General features: G+C 34.5%; 1 protein-coding gene across 1 annotated transcript; it reads left to right on the top strand.

Moving 5' to 3' along the window:
- Positions 1 to 11,590: 11,590 nt before the first annotated feature.
- Positions 11,591 to 19,791, top strand: LOC107429980 (cell division control protein 48 homolog C). Its single transcript, XM_060817947.1, is given in 12 exon segments — positions 11,591 to 11,888; positions 12,040 to 12,599; positions 12,940 to 13,039; positions 13,042 to 13,088; positions 13,344 to 13,460; positions 13,560 to 13,597; positions 13,599 to 13,662; positions 13,949 to 14,017; positions 14,115 to 14,179; positions 14,268 to 14,469; positions 18,608 to 18,748; positions 19,543 to 19,791. Coding segments are annotated over 12 exon segments (1,950 nt in total).
- The last annotated feature ends 1,367 nt before the right edge of the window (positions 19,792 to 21,158 follow it).

Raw genomic sequence — 21,158 nt, 5'->3', positions numbered from 1 at the left:
TGGTAAATGAAAGATGAAGTATCACTAATCCCCCTCCCCTTTAAGTCTAGAAAAATTACTGTAATCAGCGGACAAAAAAAAAAAAAAAAAGGTACTATATATAGACTTTGGGTCTAATTCTGGGTTGAAAAAATAAATTGGGCTTTTTAGGCAAATTGGAATTTAAGAAGCCCAAGTACAAGACCTGGGTCCGAACCCACAATAATTGGCTCTCCGGTTCCAACACTTTTGGCGCTAAAATTAGCTGTGGACTCAATCCATCAAATTCGGTCATAGCCCAATTTGAAGGGTTTCAGTTGATGAAATTTCAGCACCATATTCAAAGGGATTTTACTTGAAAAGGAATAGTATCTTCTCCTTTACTAACATGGGGAAGGATGAAGCAAGTGACACGTCATCATCACCATCATCGGCTCTGGATCAATTATCTCCTGTGGTGGTGTTTGCTCATGGTGCCGGTGCTCCTCCTCCTTCTGGTTGGATGATAAGAGTGTCTTTTTCTTCTTCTGCTTTTTCCTTTTCCTCCTCTAATATGTTTTTGTTCGTATGAACCAATTTTACACTTCTTTAATTGGTTTTTATTATTTTCACTATTTGAATATCCTGTTTGTTGAATTGACCTTTAGAAAGTGCAAGAATTGTCTTTTTGATCCGATTAGTGAAATCATATCTGTAAATTATTCAGATTTCATGCTTTCTGGCTAAGGCTCTATGAAAGTTCTGGTTATTTATTATTTATTTATTGTTTTCATGGATTATCATTATTTATGATTGTAGTACATTACGAATTGAAAAAGAACGGTAATTAAATTATGAATAACTTATTAAAACTAAGAACTATCCTTTTTTTTTTTTTTTTTTTTTGGGGGACATTTTAGGATTGATATATAAGTTGCCCAACTATGACAAAAGAACTTGTTTTACATTAATCCTAAAAATAATTTGAATTTTTATTCAAATGGAAAGCTATGATGGGAAAAGCACTACATATATGCTATTGATTGGTTTACCTTTCACTACCCAAGTGAGTTTAATTGATGCCTTATTCAACAGAGCCATGCACTGCATGTTTGACATTGCTTAACCATGTTCAATTAAAAAGTGAAATAACAGTCGTGGTTGAATTTGTTGTCTGATACCAATATTAGCATGTTAAGTTTGTGCTTTGCTCTATCTGGACATATATAAATATTCTCGAGTCTGTAGAGTCAGCTGCATGGTAGCTTAATTGCAAGGACGCAATTTGTGCTTCGGCAAATAGTTACACCTCAAACGGCTTAATTTGGATATATAGCAGTTTTCAGTCCTCAATATCAAGTCAACACAATTCATATCGTTTTTCTGCTACTGGTTTTGCATTAGGAAATTGTAGAAGTCTAGCTTTCAGGGTACACAGTTAGCTGTCTTCATTGGTAATACCTTTTATTACCTCTGATTGAAGTATCTTTAGTTGAAAATACATAAAGGTTAAAAAAAAACACGTCACCAAAATAAATTAAATCTATAATAGGGGTCACTGACGCTACAGCTGGCTTTTCCAGCGAAATCCACCCTTTCTTTGAACATGTGAAATACTTTCCTTTCTTTTTTCCTTAGGTCTCGCTTGCTTGGTGTTGCTCATGGAATTTGGGATACTTCTAGTTATAGGTGGTAAGGTTTTTGGGCCCAATCTGAATTCAGTTGAAAGCCCAATTTTAGATCCCACAATGTAATGACCAATTTATGGGGGTTTATCAATTAATGAAATTTCCAACACCTTATTTTACTTGATAGGCTGAATATATATATATATATATATATAGCTACTTCATAGTTTTTTCTTGTTAGACATAGTTGGATATATATAATAAAGTTACATTTTAATAGTTTAAATTATTAAAATCAATGATATTTTAATATGATATTTATATAGAGATTAAAATTTATAGACAAGATATCCATATAGAGATCAAAACATTCTAGGGATTGTTTTTACATATAACTATACAACCAAACAGTGATCAAAATTTATGTACAAGAGATCCATTAAGTTATGTGTTATGTATAAGAGATCACTTAAGCTATGTGTGGTAAGAATACTTAGCTTGGGTCTAAGAACTATAATCTTTGTTGAGAGCCGAATTGGTGCCTGTGTAGTAAATGCAAACTAGATTAGCAAAATCATATATTTGAGCATTCATCACGGAAGAGGAAGAAGCAGATGAGATGGGTGTTTGCTCAGCCATATCTAAGGAAAAAGATTGAAAGAAGGAGGAAAAAAAAAAATGACTGGATTGAGGAAAAGGAAAAAGAAAAAAATCCTTAGAGCTTATTGCTCAGATACCATATGAGGAATTAAATAAAGTGATGGAAAAAGCTCAATTTTATTAAAATGAGTATTAAAACTAGTATTTATACAAGATATGTAACTGATAGTTGTTAAATATAACTATACAACAAAACAATGTTCAAAATCTATATACAAGAGATCAGTTAAGCTAAAGATAACAATAAAATAACTAATATTTATCAAGATATAGTTTGATTTACATAATAAATTTATATTCTATTCGTGGCAGTTTAAATTTTAAAGATAAATGATAATTTAATGCTTATTCTAGCTGGACCAACCAAAGGAAGGACAATGTAGGTGAAATGTCATCACCACCATCATCCATCCTGGAGCGATTATCCCCTGTGATGGTCTTGGCTCATGGCTCATGGTGGTGTGCTGGTGCTCCTTTTCATCTGATTGGATAATAAGTTTTTTTATTTATTATTATTTTTTTCTCTGGCTCATTCAATTATCTTATCTCTGTGTTTTGTGTGAACCTATTTCCAAACTGAATCAGTTTTTATTATTTTCACTGTTGTAGTATGTATAAAAATTGCACTGTTTTAATTTTGGTCCAATTAGTGAGGAACTGAAGTCCATATGACTTATCTGTAAAATTATAGCTTTTTTTTTTTTTCTTTTTCTGTATAAGGAAGAAGTGATATTCTGATTATTTATTTGTTTATTGCCAAGATTTAATTTTTACTATTTTACTTATACAAAGGTTTAGATTTTTTTTGCCATTTTTTCACGTGTCACAATTGTCCCTCCACTTGTCTTCCCTATTACATTATTACACTTGTCACCATCATTGCTCACCATTTGTCTATACCCAATTTCCTTTGTTAGCTTCCTTATGCGGGTTTTTATTCCATTTGAGATCTCACTGCACTGCCATACAGGTGATTAGTTATCTTGTCTCATATGGATCCTTGTTGAACCCATGCTGATCTTCGCTTGGGGTGGTATAATATTACTAGCTTATGCATGAATTTCCATTTAAGCCTCTTAATAGTATTGGTTACACTGACTTTGACAGGTTGTAGTATCCCTAGAATGTTTTATTAAAAATTCAGATGTAAGAAGATGTACCCAAACCAAAACAAAAAAAAAAAAAAAAAAAAAAAAAACGATTTGAGTATTTTATAATGTTTATTATTGGACATCTTAAATTGGTCTGTAAATAACTGTGGTCACTCTTTACACATTTGATACTTGGTTTAAAGAAGTCTCTCTCTCTCTCTCTCTCTCTCTCTTTCTCTTTTGTTCTCTCTCTATTGAAGGTTGGTCTATCACGCACTCAGATTTTTTGTCTCGAATTCCTGCTTCATTTCCTGTCCCATAAATAATGTTTATTATTGGACATCTTAAATTGGTCTGTAAATAACTGTGGTCACTCTTTACACATTTGATACTTGGTTTAAAGAAGTCTCTCTCTCTCTCTCTCTCTCTCTTTCTCTTTTGTTCTCTCTCTATTGAAGGTTGGTCTATCACGCACTCAGATTTTTTGTCTCGAATTCCTGCTTCATTTCCTGTCCCATAAATAATGTTTTTGCCACGTTGCACTAAACATTTTAATCCTTGATGGACGTTAGCTTTTATAGCCACCAGCAATTTCTCCTTTAGATGATATTCGCTTTTATCGGCCACCCGCGGCCAATAGAGTATTTCCTCCAGTGATGAACAATGAAGCGTAAATCAATCCACAAAGAAATTAAATACAAAAAGTCAGAAATAATCAAAGCCCTTTGTCAACTTTTTTTTTAAAAAAAAAAAAAAAACATGTTGCAATTTTTCTCTGTGTTTCCACTCTTAAAAAAAAAAAAAAGAGAAAAAAAGAAAAAAAGAAAAAAAGAAAAAAACGAAAGGAAGCAGTGCTCCAGTGGAAGTTAGAAACCGCACAACCCAATGTATTCCATGATGTTGCTAGCTGTTACGGAATTGGGAGAAAAACAAATAGCAACGAAAACAAAGAAAACGAAGAACAAACACAACAATTTACGTGGAAACCCTTGACGGGAAAAACCATGGGCAGGGAGAAGCAAATCCAATATCGAAAGATTGGTATAAAGGTGAGCCAAATTTCCAGATACCCTAAAACCCCCAATGATGGCTGAAAAACCCCAAAAACATAACAATATATATTGTACGGAAGAAACCCTAAAATTGAACAGGTCCATTCGGCCCGAGACCTCCGCTTCCACCACTGAGCCCCAAATTTTTCTCCAAAATTAATTTCACCAAATGGGTCGCACTGCGAACTTTTCGGATAGGGTCAACAAGAATTCGGGTCACTAACTCTAACAATCTCCACCTTGACACGAATTCCATATAAGGAATGAAAAACATACAAAACTCCAATCTTCGATAAAAGTTGCCATCCTCTTCCACAAAAGCCCCTAAAGGCAAAGCTCAACAACAAACATCAACCAAGTCCAAGCAATGCTCAAACTTGGCTACTGGAAGTGCCTTGGTCATCATGTCAGCAGGATTATCATGAGTACTCACCTTGCTGACAACAATATCTCCACGAGCAATAACATCACGTACAAAATGATACCGAACATCTATATGTTTTGTCCTCTCGTGAAACATCTGATCCTTAGTGAGATAGATAGCACTCTGACTATCACAATTGATGACCGTACTCTCCTGCTCAGAGCTCAACTCACCTATCAACGCCCTTAACCAAATAGCTTCTTTCACCGCTTCAGCTATAGCCATATATTCAGCTTCTGTAGTTGATAGTGCAACTGTTGCTTGCAAAACAGACTTCCAACTGATAGAAGTATCTCCAAGAGTAAATACATAACCAGTAGCGGACCTCCTTCTATCAAGGTCCCCAGCAAAATCTGCATCAACATATCCATTTACACCCTCCTTACTTCCACCAAACTCTAAACAAGTGTTAGTAGTGCCTCTCAAGTACCTTAGAATCCACTTGACAGCTTGCCAGTGTTGTTTGCCAGGATTAGCCATATACCGGCTCACAACACTAACAGCATGTGCAATGTCAGGACGGGTACACACCATAGCATACATCAAACTACCAACAGCACTAGAATAAGGAACATGTGACATATACTCAATATCTCTATCCGACTGTGGTGACATATCAGCAGACAATCTAAAATGAGTAGCTAATGGAGTACTTACAGGTTTAGCGTTCTTCATTCCAAAAAGCTTCAGAACTTTCTCAACAAAAGATCTTTGAGTCAAGAAAAGTTTACCTGCAGATCTATCTCTCTCAATCTCCATACCAAGAATCTTCTTTGCCGCTCCCAAATCTTTCATCTCAAATTCACCACTCAATTCTGCTTTCAATCTGTTGATATCGGATTTCTTCTTGGCCACTATCAGCATGTCATCAACATAAAGCAACAAATAGATAAATGAGCCATCTTCCAACTTCCTAAAATACACACAGCTATCATATTGGCTTCTAGAATAGCCATGGCTAACCATAAAACTATCAAACTGCTTGTACCACTGACGAGGGGATTGCTTCAAACCATACAAGGACCTTTTCAACAAACACACATGATCCTCTTTTCCTTCAACCTCGAAACCTTCGGGTTGCTGCATATAAATTGTCTCCTCAAGCTCACCATGCAAGAAAGCGGTCTTCACATCTAGTTGCTCCAACTCTAAATCATGCATAGCAACTAGCGCTAACAAAGCACGAATAGAAGTATGTTTAATGACAGGGGAAAATATATCATTAAAATCAACTCCCTGTACCTGTGAATACCCCTTCGCTACTAGACGTGCTTTGTACCTCGCATCTTCAACACCAGGAATGCCTTCTTTCTTTTTGTAGACCCACTTGCATCCCACAATCTTCTTACCCTCTGGAGGTAATGCCAACTCCCAAGTGTGGTTCTTATGAAGCGACTCCACCTCTTCCTGCATAGCAATTAACCACTTTGCAGAATCCTCACATGAAATGGCTTCATAATAGTTGCAAGGATCACTGGGACTCTCGATCTCCTGTGCTGCAACACAAGCAAAAGTGACATAGTCAGCTAAACTAGAGGGCTTCTTGATCTCCCTACGAGGTCTATCCTTGGCAATCGAATGCTCCTGCACCTCCTCAATTCTCTCTTCTTCCACATGAGTGGGTGTCTCAAATGGGCCTGAAACTGAACCATTTTGTGAAGTACTTACTTCCTCCACCCTAAACTCCACCTGCTTTGGCATACTGTTTGAAACAACGAGTTCCTTTTTCGGATGCAGCATTGCCATCTCATCAAACACAACATCCCTGCTAATCACAACCTTAGATGACTTTGGATCAGGAAGCCAAACTCTATATCCTTTTACACCCTGCGGGTAACCAAGAAATATGCCTTTCTTCGATCTAGGCTCAAGCTTACCATCATTAACATGAACATAGGCAGGGCATCCAAATACCTTCAAATCTAAATAATTAGCAGGTTTTCCAGACCATACCTCTTCAGGAGTCTTGCAATCGATTGCTGCCGATGGAGAACGATTCACCAAGTAGCAAGCTGTAGCAGCTGCTTCTGCCCAAAAATCCTGTGCTAACCCAGAATTCGACAGCATGCATCGGACTTTCTCCATAAGAGTTCTGTTCATCCGCTCAGCCACACCATTTTGCTGCGGAGTTCCTCTAACTGTGAGATGTCTAACAATCCCTTCGTTTCTACAAAACTCATTGAAAACACCATCACAGAACTCCAATCCATTATCTGTACGAAGGCGCTTCACCCTTCTTTCCGTCTGCTTCTCTACCAAAGCTTCCATTGCTTGAAGATAGCAAATACGTCATTCTTGTGCTTCAAAAAATATACCTAGACCTTCCTGGAGAAATCATCAATGAAGGTCAACATATATCTGCCACCACCCTTAGAAGTAGTACGTGCGGGTCCCCAAAGATCTGAATGGATGTAGTCTAGAGTACCTTTGGTTTTGTGAATTCCAGTACCGAAGCTAACTCTCTTCTGCTTCCCAAACACACAATGTTCACAAAACTCCAACTTCGAGATACTCCGATCACCAAGCAAACTCCGTTTGCTCAACATCGCCAAACCTTTCTCACTCATATGGCCCAATCTCATATGCCACAAACGAGTAACATCCGAATCTGACATGGACACTAAAACAGCAGCCGACCCCATTACCACAGAACCCTGTAGCCTGTATAATGTACCAACCAGGCTAGCTTTCATCACCACCAAAGCACCCTTTAGAACCCTCAAAACTCCACCTCCACCAGAAAAGGAACAACCAGACTTGTCCAAAGCAGATAAAGAAATTAAATTCTTAGACATATCTGGAACGTGACGTACCTCAGATAGTGTTCTGATAATTCCATCATGCATCTTCACCCTTACAGTTCCAATGCCGATGACACAGCAAGGATGATCATCTCCCATCAGCACAACACCTTTATCCACTGGAACATAAGAAGAGAACCAATCCCTATGGAGACAGATGTGAAACGAACAGGCTGAATCCAAAATCCATCCCTGCTTGCCCGAACTATCCTCAGTCACTGAATAAACATCTCCATCTTCAATTTCCTCATGTGCGACACTGGCTTCGGCATGTTCCTTACTCTTTTCATTATTTTTATTCTGAAGCTTACGACATTCAGTTTTGATGTGCCCTTTTTTCTTACAGTAGTGACAAATAAGGTTTCTGAACCTTGACTTCGATCTTGGCCGACTACCACCATTGTTATTTTGATCTCTAGATGATGTTCTACCTCTAACAATCAAACCCTCTCCTCCGGAACTCCCAAAATTATTGTTATCCGAACTGCTGGTCAACTCCTTATCAAACAACTCCTTAGAATATAAAGAAGCTTTCACGTCCTCCAATTTTAGGGTTTTATTACTGTAAATCAAAGTCTCCCTAAAATTTTTATACGATGGAGGTAAGGAACGCAGTAGCATTAGGGCCTGATCTTCATCATCATATTTAATGTCCATGTTCGCCAGATCCAACAAAATAGTAGAAAAGTCATCTATGTGTGTTTTAATAGACGTACCTTCAACCATAGAAAGGGTGTATAGACGGTGCTTCGCAATCAGTTTCGTTGTGAGATTCTTTGTGATGTACAAAGATTCCAACTTGTCCCATAAGTCCTTTGTTGTCTTCTGATCAAGGACCTCCCTCAAAACTTCATTGGACAAGCATAGCTGAATGGTGGATAGGGCACGCTCATCAACCTCGGCTTTCTTTTCGGCATCCCACGAAGACGGCATCTGCTCCTTGCCAACCAACGCCTTGTGTAAACCGTTCTGTGTCAAAATCGCCTTCATCTTGACTTGCCACATGGAGAAACTCATGTTGCGCTCAAATTTCTCAATGTCGAACTTTGTTGCCATGATCGAAAGAAAAAAAATTCCCAAATAGATTGACGCGGCTCTGATACCACTTGTTACGGAATTGGAAGAAAAACAAATAGTAACGAAAACAAAGAAAACGAAGAACAAACACAACAATTTACGTGGAAACCCTTGACGGGAAAAACCACGGGCAGGGAGAAGTAAATCCAATATCGAAAGATTGGTACAAAGGTGAGCCAAATTTTCAGATACCCTAAAACCCCCAATGACGGCTGAAAAACCCCAAAAACATAACAATATATATTGTACGGAAGAAACCCTAAAATTGAACAGGTCCATACCGCGCCTATCGGCCCGAGACCTCCGCTTCCACCACAGAGCCCCAAATTTTTCTCCAAAATTAGTTTCATCAAATGGGTCGCACCGCGAACTTTTCGGATCGAGTCAACAAGAATTCGGGTCACTAACTCTAACACTAGCTTTATAAACCAGCAGGATCAAATCTAACCAAAAAAAAAGAAAAAAGAAAAAATTTCCATAAAGTTGGGGATTGGAGCCGTGTGCACAAATCTGAATAAGAATGAACTATTTACTTTAGTAGTTATTTATTTTTCTTTCCTTCACATCAAATCAATACCTTTTAGTCGAGGCTTGGAACCAAAAAAAAAAAAAAAAAATCATCGTTAATGTTGATTATATGGTTAACCATTACCTTTTTTTTTTTTTTTTCAGCGGAGATAGCTTGATGAAATTAGTTTTCTTAACCTAGTTGAGAAGAGGGATTGTCAGATTGAGGAATCGGAATAGGACCTAGAAACAGAAAGAATCTTGGTCTGCTGATCCAGATCGGATTCTAGTGAAGATTGACGAAGACATGGATTCAAAATCGAAGAGAAGAACCGCTTCTGAAAAGCTATTGTTAATGAAAATGTATCCTGAAAAGCTATTGTTAATGAAAATGATATTTGAACCAATAATATCCCTACAATATTAGGGCAATTTTGAAGCAATTTCGTTTCAGCCACGCATTAATTAATTTTTACTCAATTACCAAAATATTGGTATTTGTTGTTGGTATCAGAATTTGTTAATCAGTTCAAGCGGTGCCTGTAGGTTTCTGTAGTATTTCCAATATTATGGTATCTTAGCAAGCATTTAATTCTCTAAGAGCATCTTTAAAAGATTTTCTAAATATATCAAATTATATTTTTCAAAGAGTCAAATATTAAGAACGAGCTCTAAAGAAATTTTAATTTTAATTTATTAATATAAAAAGTATACTTTGACTCATCAGAATATAGAAAACTAAATCAATTATTTATTTTAATATTATATTAACTTAATTTAATACATCACACATTACAATATTACTATTATAGAATTGAATAAATAATTCCAATAAAAAGAACGTTAGAATGATAGATTACGAATAAAGTAATAAATATTTATAAAAAAAATAATAATATTGTTGAAAAATGTTTTAAAACTTTACTACTTATTTAAAAAAAAGCAAAAAAAAAAAAAGCTCTTTATTATAAAATAATAATAAGGGAATTGCAAAATTTGTTGTCAAATTTTAGTATTAGGCAATATTTTCATAAAATATGTGGATCCCATATCATTTAATGAATTAATTAGTATTATTTTATTTTTAATTGAATAATCCACAAGTGGATTCTAAAATTTAAAATTTAGTATTACTATTTTTCAAGAGTTGCCATTTAACATTTATCGTTGAATAATTTATGTCAATAACAAAATAGCATTTGTTATTGAAGTGTACTAAAAGTATTTCCAATTGCACGTCATTATCAAAATTATCTTGCATTTGGCTTCTTGAATGGGAATTGAAAAATTTGAAATTGGCAAAATTTAGTATTGAATTCGATTATCATGTGGATATCATGTGGATATCATGTCATCTAATGAATTAATTAATGTTATTTTATTTTTAAGTGGTAAAAAAATAGTAAGAAATGGATTCAATTGTTATTTAATAAAATTTAAAATTAAACATTATTATTTTTTAATATTTGTCATTAAAATATAAAAAGAAAAATTTAACACTAACACTAATATTTGCTGCTGAAAAGTTCATCCTAATGTCATGTAATAGGATTGGTAATTCCAAAATAACATTTACAATTCAACATGCTTTTAGTACATAATATTAAACTAAAACAGAAAAAACAAAATATGAAATTAAGCATAAATACATGGACCCACTGAAGACAAAGTTGGGGTGGAAAACGGGTGAGATGCCCATTCGTGCATGATGAGCCTAGCGGGCCCGGGTGGGAGATTTTATATATATATATATATATATATGGTGAAAAGGGTGATGAAAGACATACGGCCGAGAGCAGAGTAATAAAATAAAAATAAAAAAATAAAAAGAAGAAGAAGAAGACGAAGAAAGCAACATTTTTTTTGGTGAATCCCTATTATTTGTTGATATATTTTCCAACTAAATATATACGATAATGCTATAATAGGTGAACTAATAGGCTATGAGACTAAACCACCATACACAATGCGTCCATCATAGAGTATATAATGCCAGAGGATTTGTATTTTATCTTTTTTAATAATTCAACTAGTATTGATTTGGTTTTAATTAAAGCCCTAATTAAATTGGATTTTTTTTTTTGTTGGGTAAATTCCTAGTTAAATTGGACTTCTACACATCTCCTAATTATAATCTCATTGCAATATCCATATTAATAGTACTTAGAATTAATGTCTTCAGTCGGACACGAAGGAGAAAACCCTAGCTACAACAACAAATCCCAAAAGGCAAGTCAATTATTTCGGAGTACATGATCAAGGTAGACACAGAACGAGAACAGCACTACGTAGTTATTCCAGAGAAATTGATCTAGCTAGACACAGAGACGTACTATCCCAAATAGATCTAGCTAGACACAGAGACGCCCTAACTCTATTGCACAGGTTAAGCATGAATAACACCACCACCAACAACACCGATAATAATGGTCCTCCAACTACAAAGGGTCCAACGTTCATAGACTTGGGAGGGATGGAGGAAATATTGATGGAGATAGAGAACACAATCATTGTGCCGCTTGTTAAGCATCAGAAGCTGCTTCAAAAAGGCACCAAGTTTATCAAGAATGGTATTCTTTTGCATGGCCCTTCTAGCTGTGGCAAAACCACTTTGGCCAATGCCATTGCCAATGAGTTAGGCCTACCATTCTATAGCATCAGTGGAAGTGAAATCGGGGATAAATTCTATGGTATATATGCAAAGTATTCAAGAACTTGTTAGATTTTATTTACTTTATTTTATTTTTTATGTGTTTATACATATATATATATATATATATAGTGCCAGAGAAGTTGAGTTTATGCTTTTGATATTGATATCTTTTGTAAAATATTGGTCAGGTGAATCTGAAAGTAGAATACGAGAGTTTTTCTCAAAAGCATACAGTACAGCCCCTTCAATTGTATTTATTGATGAGATTGATGCAATTGGTACACAAAGACGACAAAATGTATCCGAGAATAACTCGATTGTGATACAGTTAATGAGTTGCATGGATGAATGTCACAGGAGATCACAAATGGCTGGTGAAGAAGCAGGCTACATTCTTGTGATTGGTGCTACCAATAGGCCTGAGGTTCTTGATCCTGCACTGAGGAGGGCCGGGAGATTCGAAACCGAGATTCTTTTAGGTGTGCCGGATGAAAATGCTAGGGCTGATATTCTTTCCCGTAAGCTACCATCTTTTGTCTCATTTGATGTTAAAAGGATAGCAAGGTCTACTCCTGGATTTGTACCTGCTGATTTGGATGCCTTGATCACTCAGACTAATTCCATTGCCTTGGAGAGAACTGTAAACATGAGAAAACCTAATCAAGATGGGAGGTCGCATAGGTGGTGGATGGAACGGTGGTTGGATGAAGCAATTGACAACCTTACTATTACCATGGATGATATTGAGGTGATTATTTTTGTTAAAATCTCTTTAGTAATATTATGGTATGATAGGTTTTTATTTGTTTATTTTTAATATCTAGTTTCCAACTCTGACATTTATAGAGGCTTTGCCACTTTGCTACCATAGAGAAAGCATGACTGTAGTAGTTGATAAATTTTTTTTAAAAATATATTATGTACGATATAAATAGAAAATTCTATCCGCCCTATAAAAATTTATGAATATATATAAAAAATAGACTTTTACACCATGTCCATAATAATATATATATCTATATTTTTTTATATAAGAATAGTCATACCATAGAATGATTAATAATATTTATATTTACATATATATGCAGAAAGCATTGAAAAAGGTTGAACCTTCTCTTTTAAGAGAAGGCTTCTCAACTATCCCTAATGTAAAATGGGAAGATGTTGGTGGATTGAATGATATAAAGGAGTTGATCGATTTATTGTTAACTCAATTAGATATCCTCAGATAAATAAGGTAATTAATTTTCTAAATTTCTCTGTCACGTGCATATATGTGTATATATATATATATATATATATATCCAGTTTTTGGCTTTAATTCTCTTAATATTTTTTATCCAAAAAACTTTATTTCATACTATAGATTTATAAAACCAAAACATAAAGAAGTGATGTTTGTGTACTTTTCTTCAATCATTGACTTAATAGCTTGGTAGAACTTAAATTGCTGGTTCTGAATAACGTTAACTAATAAACATTCCTTTTGTAGATATTTGGAGGAGACATAGAAACAGGGTTTTTACTATTTGGACCTCCGGGATGTGGTAAAACATTAATAGCCAAAGCTGTTGCTAATGAAGCTGGAGCCAATTTCATTTATGTCAAGGCATGTATATGTCTCTTGGAATTCATTTTTCATTTGGATAAACTGAAAAATGAATTTTTTTATTCTTAACTGGCTTTTGTTTGATGGTACGTACTTTAGGGTCCTGAACTCTTCAATACGTGGCTTGGAGAAAGTGAGCGGGCACCGGACCTTATTTAATCGTGCAAGAACATGTTCACCGTGTATAATTTTCTTTGATGAGGTTTGTACATTATGCATAAATTTGATTGCTTATATTGGTATTTAACAACATTTTATTATTTCATCTCACCAAATACAGAGCGAATTATTGAAAATTAATCAACCAATGATTGATTGGGGGAAATTCAATTTCTTTTTTAATCCTCTAGTTCATATTAATCTTCGCTCCAGAAACAAAAAAGCAAATTGAGCACTGGTTTTAAATTTGTTAATTTTCTACTATTTTGGCTCTCTCTGGAAAACAAAATGGCGTATAGTAATTTGACCTTCTCTTTTAATTATTGTAGATAGATAGCTTAGCAGCAAAGAGGAACAACAACACAGGGGAACGGTCATCTCATCGAATGGTGACACAGGTGATCTAAATAGTCTGACATTGTTCAACTAATTTAGCACTTTTTTTTTTTTTTTTTTAATAATTTCCTTGATATGATATAATTCTCAGCATTGCAGTTACTTACAGAGTTAGATGGCAGAGATCAAAGGCATGGTGTATTTGTAATTGGTGCTACAAATAAGTACATAAGAACTATCCCTTCGTGTTTTAGCAATTTTCTTTAATTAATTAGATGTTAGAAATTAGTGTCCAACCTAAATTTCTTACAGAATTGATCAGATAGACGAGGCTCTTTTGCGGTCAGGCAGGTTGTGTAAACGTATTTTTGTGCCTCTACCAACCCCTGATGATCGTGGAGTGATCTTAAATGCTCTTGCAAAGGGGAGGCCTATTGATCAAAGTGTGAATTTGAATGAGACTGGACGAATGGAAGCTTGTAAAAATTTTAGTGGGGCTGATCTAAAATGTTTGGTCAGTTTATATGCACTTTGTCTCTGATTAATCTAAAAAGGATATAGTTTTTGTGGAATTATATCATATTCATGTATTAAAGTTGTGTGGATTTTTGTTTATTATGACAGATGAAGGAAGCTGTAATGGCTGCTAGAGATGAAGCAATAGCCAACATCAGCCAAAATACTACGGTGAGATGGTCCCACGGTATGCCCAACTCACATGTGGTGGGTCCCACATGTAAGTTGAGTAGGTTGTTCCGTAGAACGCAACTACCGAAGATCATCAGTGGCTCAGAAGCATCTCAAACTCAATGGACTGTCAAAGGGAAGCACTTTGAGCAAGTTGTCTCTAAGATTTCTCCATCAGTTTCAGAAAAGGTTCTTGCCTTCTTTTGGATATCTCTGTTTTCCCCTTATTTATTTATTTATTTATTTATTATTATTATTATTATTTTTTAACGACTAATTTATCAGTATCTATAAAATATTTTTACTTATTTTTATTGTTTATCCAATTTGGCCTGAACAGGACAGACAACACCATTGCACTTTGGCAAAAATGTTCAACGCATGCAACCTTTGAAGATCACCAGCAATACTTTATATCTAGCATGGCAAGTTTATTTATGAATGATGTTGTATATTAGATAAGTACTAATTCCTTAGGAATATTGGCTTTTTATTTTAAGTTATATTTATGTTACAATTATAGTCTGTCTGCATCTTAATTACGTTGATCCATGATATAATCTCATCTCCCAAAAATCTTAAATATATATATATATATATATAGAAATGCAAAAAATTTAATATATATATATATATATATAGGAATACATGAGGGAAAATGAAAGATGATTTCAGATGGGCACTTAAGCAAAACAACTTATATAATTGCACCCTTTGACTGAAATAATTTCCTCTCTTTCTTCTTGGCCTTTCCGTGGCAAGCTGAGCCATTGCTTGCATGGTGCTCTGAAAGTGACTCTTGGTCTAAATCATCGACATTGGGCTAGTTCTGGGTATTTTGGTCTATGGGGCCCAATTGGAACTTATCAGACCCAATTATACAAGAGGAACATGAACCGCCCTGTTCGAAGGCCCAAATGTTTAGCTTTATTAAGTTCTCAAACATATTTGGCGCGAAAACTAGCGCTGCGGGACTCTCAATCTGTCAATCATAAATTCATAATAACCAATTTCTAGGGTTTCAATGAGATTTGAAAAGGGGTAAACTAATGAAGCTGGTGCTCGTGCTCGTGCTCCTTCTTCATCTGATTGGATGATAAATGTTTTCTTTTTTTTCTTTTTTTTTTAATTGTTTTCCTCTTTATTCTCCCCCAATTATGTTTATGTGATTTTGAGAGCAAGTTTTGTATTCTATTTGTTTTTAGGGTTAATACACTTTTAGTACACTCTGGTTTGGGTATTAAAATTGCTTAAAAATGATTAGAGTTACTTAAATGGCATATCTCCTAAAATTCCACATCAAGTTTACTTAGTTTCTGCAAATAAGATCTAATCAAGGTGTAAATGCATTTGATTTACTGCTGCATAATTTCCAATAAACTTAAAAAAAAAAAATGAAGCTTAATGTTGTGTTTAATAATGTAAGTAACCAAGTAAAAAATTGATTAAATTGTAAACGAATATATATATATATATATATATTTTTTTTCCTCTTGATAAATTAAGGCCGTAAGTCGGTTTGACTTCTATTTCCTTCAAATTTTTGCTTATTATCGATTTGTCTTTGATCGATTATACAGTAAATAATAAATACTACAATATATGACTTGATATGCACGTAAAGATACAAAAAGAGTCCTCTTATATACATTATAAAATCCTAGTTCTGACAAAAACCTCAAGGAAAAACCCTAGCTCAAGCAATAAAGCCCAAAAACCAATAACTATATATATATATATATATATATATAATTGAAAGAGTAGTATATGATCAAAGAGAGACAGAGAGCAGAACTAGATTGGTAGTACTTTTCTTGTCAAGCATGAATAATGATGCCAGGGCCGATATTCTTTCTCGGATGCTACCATGTCAAGGCTCATTTGATGTTAAGAAGATAGCAAATTCTACTCCTGGCTATGTACCTGCTGATCTTGATGCCCTGGTCACTCGGGCTAATTTCATTGTGTTGGAGAGAGCTGTAAACATGAGAAAGCCTAAGGAACATAAGGGTATCAATTCTATAGATGATGATGAGAAGCGTAAGTGGTGGATGGAACCCTGCTTGGATGAAGCAATCGATGACTTCACCCTTACCATGGATCATATTGAGGTGCTGTTTTTATTAAATTTTCTTTGATAATATCATGTGGTAATTGATAACTTTTTATATCTATATATATATATATATATACACATACTTATATATGCAGGAAGCAATTAAAAAGGTTAAATCTTCAGCTAAAAGAGAAGACTTCTCTTCTATTCCTGATGTAAAATGGGAAGATGTTGGTGGTTTGGATGATATAAGGCAAACATTTGATCGATTTATTGTTAGTTGTGTTAAGTATCCTGAGAAAAATAAGGTAATTAATTTTCTCAATTTCCCTGCCATGTGCATATATTTGTGTGTGTATATATATATATATATATAGTTTGTGGCTCTGTTTAATTCTCTCAATATTTTTGAACGGAAAAACTTTATTTCAAACTAGATTTATAAAAACAATTTTCTTTGTATGGTCAACTAATCTAAAATTTTACGTACATATATATATATAGACATAGTTTGTGGCTTTGTTTAATTCTCTCAATATTTTTGAGCAGAAAAACTTTATTTCAAACTGGATTTATAAAACCAAATCATAAAGCAGTGATGGTTGTGTACAGTTCTTGACTCATTGGCTTGATAGTTTAGTGGAACTTAAATTGCTGGTTCTGAATAATTCATGTTAAGTAATAACCGTTACTTTTGTAGATATGTGGAGGAGACATAGAGACTGGGTTTTTACTATTTGGACCTTCCGGATGTGGTAAAACATTAATAGCAAAAGCTGTTGCTAACGACGCAGGGGCTGCAGGGGCTAATTTCATTTATGTCAAGGTTTATACATGTTTCATGGATTTCATTTTTAATTTTTTATTTTGATAAACTAAAAAATGAAAAAGTTTATTTTTCTTAATTCAAGATATTGCATTAATATGATTAACCATGGCGTTAGTTGATGGTACTTTAGGGTCCTGAACTTTTCACTATGGGGGCTGGATAAAGTGAGCGAGCAGTCCGGATTTTATTTAGTCGTGCAAGGACATGTTCACCATGTATAATTTTCTTTGATGAGGTTTGTACATATGCATGGTTTCTTACATCGTACTGGTACTTAAATTGCGGAATTTCAATTTCTTTTTTAATCCACTCATGTATATTCTTTTCTCCAAAAATGAAACCAATTTGAAAGAGAAAGTCCATTTTATCATTGTCACTTCAAGTTTGACACTGGATTTAAATTTACAATTTTTTAAAGAACTTTTATAATCTGGCTTTCTCTGGAAAACAAAGTGGCATGTAGTATTTGATCTTCTCCTTTGATTATTATAGATAGATAGCTTAGCAGCAAAGCCGTACAAGAACACAGGTGAACGGTCGTTTCAGGGATTGCTAACAGAGGTGATCAAAAAATCTACGGAGTCTGACATTTTTCATCTAATTTAGTACTCTTTCTGTGAAAGTATTTTCCCTTTCAGACTAATAACTCCCTTGTTATGATATAATTCTCAACATTGCAGTTACTTACAGAGTTAGATGGCAGAGATCAGCGGCAGAGTGTATTTGTAATTGGTGCAACAAATAGGTAAAAAAGAACTATCCTTTGTATAGTCAACAATTATCTTTAGTCGTATGTTGGATATAAATCTCCAATCTTAATTTGTTGCAGAATTGATCTGATGGATGAGGCTCTTTTTGCGACGAGGCAGGCTGTGTAAACGTCTTTTTGTGCCTCTGCCAAGCCCTGATGATCGTGGAGTGATCTCAAATGTCTTGCGAAAGGGAGGCCTATAGATTCAAGTGTGAATTTGAATGACATTGGACGAATGGTATACATATATATATATATATATATATATATATTCCTGGAATTGGATCATAAACATGCAATTAAGATGTGAATTTTATTTATTATGACAGATGAGAGAAGCTATTATGGCTGCTTGGGACGAAGCAATAGCCAAAAGCAGCAGTTCAGAAGCATCTCTAATTCACTGGACTGTAAAAGTGAAACACTTTGAGCAAGTTGTCACTAAGATTTCTCCATCAGTCTCAAAAAAGGTTTTTTTATTTTTATTTTTATTTTTTATATATAAATTAAAAGATTAAATTTAAACCAATTAATTATCAGTATCTTTCAAATTTATATATTTCCATTGTTCATCTCATTTTGGTCGGAACAGGTCAGAGAACGTCATTGGACTTTGGCGAAAATGTTCAAAGCATGCAACATTTGAAGATCACCATCAATATAACTTTAAAGCCAAACAAAGTTTATTTAGCCAAGGATGTCGTATTTAGATAGTAACTCCGATAGTTTAACCATTTTGGAATACGGAATTCCTGATAGCCAATTCATAATATTTGGCTTTTTATTTGAGTTATTTTTTATTTTTATTTTTATTATTATTTTTTTTAATCATATAGTCTGAGCATCTTCATTATGCTAATCCATGATGATGTGATCTTTTCTTTCAAGCACTGCTTCTTTAAATTTATTTCTGGTGCAAAACAAACACAACATGAAATTCTTGAATTTGGAATAATCAGAATTGGAGGAAATGCAAGAAATAGTGAAAAGCATATAAACATGCAGGAGAGAAAAATCAGAGAAATTAAACAAACTTGCCTTCTTCATATACCTAGTGTTGCAGCCTTCGTTGTTGCTGTCACTGTCGCTGTCATCGCTGCAGCTATCATTTCCAGAGAATCCATCCTTGAACATCTGAAACATCTTCCTCTCTTTCTTCTTGGTCTTGCCATGGCAAGCCATGCCATTGTTAGCATGGTGGTGTACCGCTGGGTGTGGGTGTGGGTGTGGGAGTGGGCTTGTTGGTCCATGTGTACTTTCTCAGCACAGTGACTGTGAATCTGGGTCATGGAGTTTGAATGGTTATAACCAGGATGGCCTTGGGTTGGGTGGTTGTCCAGTGAGTCTGGTTGGTGCTGGGTTGGTTATAATAGAGCTGGGCTTGGGTTTGGCTGGACCAATGGGTCTGGTTGGTGCTGGCATGGTTATGGCACTGCTGGGTTGGGTTTGGAGTTGGATCGGTCCAGTTGCTGGCATGGTAGTGCCACTGAACCACTCGCTTTGTTCAGAGTAGTTCTGTTGGTGGCAGGTTTTATAGGCCTGGTTTGTGGCATTGGTAGGAGGCCATTTTTAACATGGAGGCTGGCTTCTATTCAATTTTTCTCTCTGCGTTTTGTTTTGTTGCACAGTGGATGAGATTTTGGAGGTCTTTATATTGGCAATGAAGCAAAAGTGGGATTCTTTCACTTTTCAGTTAGATAGGCTCTTGAATCTGTTTTTTTGCAATGCCATTATGGCCCTGAGAAAATAGCACTTATATCCTCACTTCACTGGCGAGAAACAAAAGCAAAGCAATGTTAAATAAACTAATAATTGTGGATTTAGTATAATCAATTACTCATTTATAGGGTTTATTTATGTTATTAATGGGACTGGTTTATTTTAATATTTTGTAGTAGGGTCCTTGGTCACACTTTCTCTATAAGACTCCAATTGGTCCACTGGACTAGAGGACCAACTCTCTTTATAAGCCCATTGACTTATCCATGTTTTTTCTAGTATTATTATATTATTAAATTATTACTATTTTGTGTGTGTTAAAATTAATAAATAAGTGTAACTTGCAGAGACTATAAAAGGTCTAGGACAAACAAACAAATATATGCCATACGGTATTTTGATATTAGGGTTTTCAGAGATCTGAAAGTGGTTTGAGAATAGTGTGTCCATAGGTACTACTTTACATTGTTTTCTATTTTGCAGGATTAAAGATTTAATTTATTAATGGCTGCATTTGGAAATTAGTAATTTATGATTTATGAAATTTATTATGTATATTTAAATCTGTAAAATTTTAACAATACGCAAGGTCCTTTTTTTTTTTTTTTTTTTTCCTTACAGATATAAATATATATATATATATGTACCCACTGAATAAGTTCTCTGTTTGTTTTATAAACTTCTATGAGCATGTCCACGTGTGACATTACCTTATTTTATGATTTCCACATTCAAACAAAATAGTTGGGTATCAAATTTGTGTCCCATATGTGTCCCTTCGAGAATCCATGCTAACTCCATGGGTTCAAGATGGATAATACTTCTTCTTCTTCTTCTTCTTTTTTTTTTTTTTTTTTTCCTGCTAAAAAGATGGAAAATATTTCAAGTTTACAATATATGTTCCATGCATCTTTTTCTCAATACTCAATTCTAGATATGTAGTTGTTAGTTTATAAATCTGATTTATGTATACGAACTAGCTAAGTAGATTTAATTTTGGGTTTCGTTTATTTCCTTTTTCTATTCTCTCTCAAAGGAAAATATGAACGAAAATGAGGACAGAACAATAAACAAACAGATAGTGATCCTAATGGTTAAAAAAAAAAAAAAAAAATTGCTTTGTGTTATTCCTCTTTCTTTTCCTTTTTTTTTTATTTTTTT

This window comes from Ziziphus jujuba, chromosome 6, assembly GCF_031755915.1.
Source record: "Ziziphus jujuba cultivar Dongzao chromosome 6, ASM3175591v1".
Taxonomy (NCBI): domain Eukaryota; kingdom Viridiplantae; phylum Streptophyta; class Magnoliopsida; order Rosales; family Rhamnaceae; genus Ziziphus; species Ziziphus jujuba.
This window is presented reverse-complemented; position numbering and strand designations above follow the sequence as displayed.